Below are 4,634 nucleotides of genomic sequence, written 5' to 3' on the forward strand. Positions count from 1 at the left end.
CAAGGTAATGCCCTTTGGCTTGAAGAACGCTGAAGCTACATATCAACGTACAGTACAGAAGATCTTCAATGACATGCTACACAAAAATGTAGAATGTTATGTAGACGATGTAGTTGTCAAAACTAAGAAGAGATCCGATCACTTGAAGGATTTACGAATGGTGTTCGACAAACTATGACACTACAACCACAAAATGAACCTGTTGAAGTGTGCATTTGGCGTCATCTCTGGGAAGTTCCTTGACTTCGTTGTCAAATAGACCAATCAAAGATTAAGGCCATTCAAAGCATGCTCGAGCCAAGGAATCTACAAGAGCTAAAAAGTCTACAAGGATGGCTCACCTTCATTAGATACTTCATCTCCAACCTCGCTGGACGATGTTAACCTTTTAGTCGACTCATGAAGAAAGACATTCCATTCATATGGGATAATGCTTGCCACGATGTTTTTGAAAGCATAAAAAAAATACCTGGCAAGTCCACCTGTCTTAGAAGTTCCCATGCCTGGAAAGCTTCTCATCTTATACATTGCTGCACAAGAAGGTTCCATTGGAGCACTCTTAGCACAAGGAAATAAAGACCAAAATGAAAGAGCATTCTACTACCTAAGTAGAACCCTCACTGGTGCCGAGCTCAACTACTTACCAATCGAGAATATGTGCCTTGCCTTAATCTTTGCCGTCCAAAAGCTTAGACACTACATGCATGGTTACACCTTCCACTTGGTTGCCAAAATTGACCTGGTCAAATATGTCATGTCCAAGCTAGTTTTGACAAGGTGACTAGCGAAATGAGCGTTGTTTCTCAATCAATACGAGATCATCCACATTCCAGCTAAAGCCATCAAGGGATAAACGCTAGTACAATTCCTTGTCGATCATCCAATCTCAGCCGATTGGAAAATCTCAGATGACTTGCTTGATGAGGAGGTGTTCTACATCAACATTTTTCCAACATGGACGATGTTTTTTGACGGATCTGCACAAGCAGACAGAGTGGGGGCAGAAGTAGTATTCATGTCACCATAAAGACAAATACTGCCATTTTCCTTCCAATTAAGCGAGTTATACTCCAACAACGTCGTTGAGTACCAAACATTGATCATTGGACTCCAAATGGCGATTGATATGGAAATCACAACGCTAGAAGTGTATGGCGACTCCAAGCTCATAATCAATCAACTCTTGACTGAATATGAAGTGAAGAAAGATGATTTCATCCCATACTTCCGGCTAGCAACTCAACTGCTACGAAAGTTTGAGGCCGTGACGCTAGAACATGTGCCAAGAAAAGAAAATCAAATGGTAGATGCTTTTGCTAATTTAGCCTCAAGTATGGCGCTAGAAGAAGACGAAGCTGCAGATGTGCCAGTTTGCCAAAGATGGGTGGTCTTGCTCATCACTAAAATGCTACTAGATGATATAAACATCATCTCAGTACTACCAGTCGACATTGAAGAGTGAAGACAACCGCTGATTGACTACTTGGAGCATGGAAAGCTTTTGAACGATCTTAGACACCGCTCTGAAATACATCGATGATCACCTCGTTTCTCTATCACAAAAGAACACTCTACCGATGCTCTTTTGCAGGAGTACTTCTAAGATGTCTAGGTGAGGAAGAAGCTAATCAAGCCATGAAAGAAGCACACTCTGGCGTATGCGGAGTACATTAGTCTGGATCAAAGTTGCACTTCTAGCTTAAAAGAATAGGATATTACTAGCCAATCAGGGTAAAGGATTGCCTATAGCACGCCAAAAGGTGCCAAGCCTGTCAGTTCTACGCCAACTTCATACATCAACTGCTTGAGCCATTACACCTCACGGTTGCTTCATGGCCATTTGATGTGTGAGGATTGGACATTGTAGGACCAATCACACCAAAGTTATATGCCAGAGAAGCCTACATCTTAGCTGCAATAGACTACTTCTCCAAGGGAAGTCAAGAAGGAAACTGTCATTTACTTCATCAAGGAGCATATCATCTACTGATATGGTATGCCTCACTACATTATCATCGACAATGGAAAACAGTTCCCTAACCGACTCGTGGACAAGCTCTGTGAGAAATACAAGTTCAAGCAGCACAAATCTTCTATGTATCATGCTCCGACCAACGGTCTTGCAGAAGTATTTAACAAAACGTTGTGCAACCTCCTGAAGAAGCTGATCGGCAGAACAAAAAAAGACTGGCATGAAAGAATAAGCGAAGCACTTTGGGCATATAGGGCGACACATAAGACTCTTACCCAAGCTTCGCCTTATTCTCTCGTATATGGTGTGGAAGCTATCCTGCTACTCAAAAGTCAAATCCTTTCACTAAGGATGACTATACAAGAAGGCTTGACTGAAGAGGAAAACGAACAGCTACGACTTCAAGAGTTGGAAGCACTTGACGAAAGGAGGCTCGAAGTTTAACAGCATTTGGAATGCTACCAAGCATGACTATCCAAAGCCTTCAACAAGAAGGTCCGTCTAAGGTTTTTCCAAACTAGAGATCTTGTCTTGGCATTACGAAGGCCCATCATCATAACTCATAAGACAAAAAACAAGTTCACATCAAAATGGGATGGACCTTTCGTAATACAAGAGGTCTACACCAATGGCGCCTACTTAATTATGGTGGAAGACGGCTTGAAGATCGACCCTATTAACGACAGATTCTTAAAGTGCTACTACCCCTGAGCGGCACAATGCTCTTTGCCTACACGAGCCTAAACTACAAATGGCACAACATTCTTTGCCTACATGAGTCTAAACTGCAAACCACACCAAATGACACACAGCGCTCATTCTCCGCACGAGCTTAAAATGCGACACCCAACGGCCTACAAGAGCATAAATTGTGTACGACAAAACAAAACAAAACAAAACAAAACAAAACAAAAAAAAAAAACAAAATGACCATTAAAATTGTCAACATCCATCACTCATTTGAACTACGTAATAACTTGATCCCTCCTTAACCAAGGGTACGTAGGCAGCTTGAAACGTCAAAACTTCAAGTACAATCACATCACCAACAAAACATAAACACTTTGAAGAATAAAGAGCAAATTCAAATATGAATACTTAAAAAAATTTGGCTACAAAGCCTTATTACAAAAACGAGCAAAGGCAAGGAAGGCATAAAGCACAAAAATGGAAAACACTACTTGAAAGCTATGTCCCTAAAACTACGACGACGATATTCAAGCAAGCCTTCCAAAGTCTTCAAAGTCTCTACTTTGGTGGGAGACAAGGTGCGCACTTCCATGGCCGCACCTTTCCTTTGCTCTAGGCGTGAAATCTCCTCTTATGCTGAGAAAGTGTGGCTTCTTGCTCCAAGAGAACACCTTGAAGGATGGATAAAGTTGGACGTCGTCTTGAGGGAAAACAAACTTACAAAGCCAACAAGCTAAGAAAGCGGCTAGGTAAGATTCTTCCAAGTGCTATGATGTTATGCCAAGATCCTCAAATGCTCCCAACTCAGCAGGGATACAGTGCCCAGCTGGACCAATGACATCTGATGAATCCAAGTCTCCCTTTGGCTTGGTTGTCTTGTTGTAGCCACTTTTCTTCAAAAGCCTCTTGTACTTTATAGCATCCCAGTACCAAAATTGGATCCTTGAAGAAATCTTCACGTTTGACTTACCTTGAGCCTCCTGGGAAAGCTTATGGTATGCCAAAAAAAAAATAGCGGCAACTCGCAGGCAATCCTCGACTATTGCGATGAGAAAACTACCCCACGCTAGGAACAACCTCATCATAAAATTTCCCCTGGATCGGCAAACCTCTTATCTTGTGAAGATCCCAAAGTGAAATCGATATCTCCCCCTGAGTTGTGTGAAGTGTGTTGGTTGCTGAACACCAATGCTCAAAGAACGTATGAAAGACTGATAGGAGCATATTCAAGCGACTTAAATGGCTTGTTCTCGTACATTTACGTTATGTTTCTTTAGTTATTTTAGTCCTTTATGCTTCTTTTGTGTGTTTTCAGGTTCTAAGGGCTTAAGGAGCAAAGAAGTGCATTTAGGGGCCTTTTGGAGCACTATTGGGCTAAGGATGGATAGCTTATGCTTGGAGCCAAAGTGTTGGATGAAATTGAAGGCCTTGTATTCACTTGAGGACACAAAACAATGGCCCTAACCCAATTACACAACCTTGCCATGGGCTTAACCATATTTCCCTTCCCTTGCCATGCAAACCACCCTATTTTAGGCCCATTCTATGTACTTAAACCCTAGCCCTTTAACCTTGCAGCCCTATTATGATTTATTCACTTCCATATTCTTCTTTAATCCACATGCATTCATCATCATTCACCCTACCTTGCATTTCCACAAAACACATTCTATGCCTTGCACCTCCCTTGCAATTTCAGCCATCACACTTCATCATTGCAGCCACCATTCACCCTAGTTGTCACTCACATGCATTCCCATTCTATATTCCATTCACCACAAAACAATCACACAACACACCAACACAAAATCCCCCATTCTTGTCGTGCATATCCCTTCCATTTTCTGCATATTTTCTCTTCATTGCAGCCACTCCAACCACTCCTCATCCCCCCAAAACCTATCCTTAGATCTTGTGCCGCAACGAAGAGGAAGAGAAGAGGGCCTAAACGTTCATACAATTCAAGTTTGAG

General features: G+C 42.0%; 1 protein-coding gene across 1 annotated transcript; it reads left to right on the plus strand.

The window, feature by feature from the left end:
- The first annotated feature begins 1,996 nt into the window (after positions 1 to 1,996).
- On the plus strand, positions 1,997 to 2,416 carry LOC137742953 (uncharacterized). The gene has a single exon (XM_068482886.1). It carries the CDS (start codon positions 1,997 to 1,999, stop codon positions 2,414 to 2,416), a length of 420 nt encoding a protein of 139 aa, XP_068338987.1.
- Positions 2,417 to 4,634: the final 2,218 nt, after the last annotated feature.

Source organism: Pyrus communis, chromosome 8, assembly GCF_963583255.1.
Source record: "Pyrus communis chromosome 8, drPyrComm1.1, whole genome shotgun sequence".
Lineage (NCBI taxonomy): Eukaryota > Viridiplantae > Streptophyta > Magnoliopsida > Rosales > Rosaceae > Pyrus > Pyrus communis.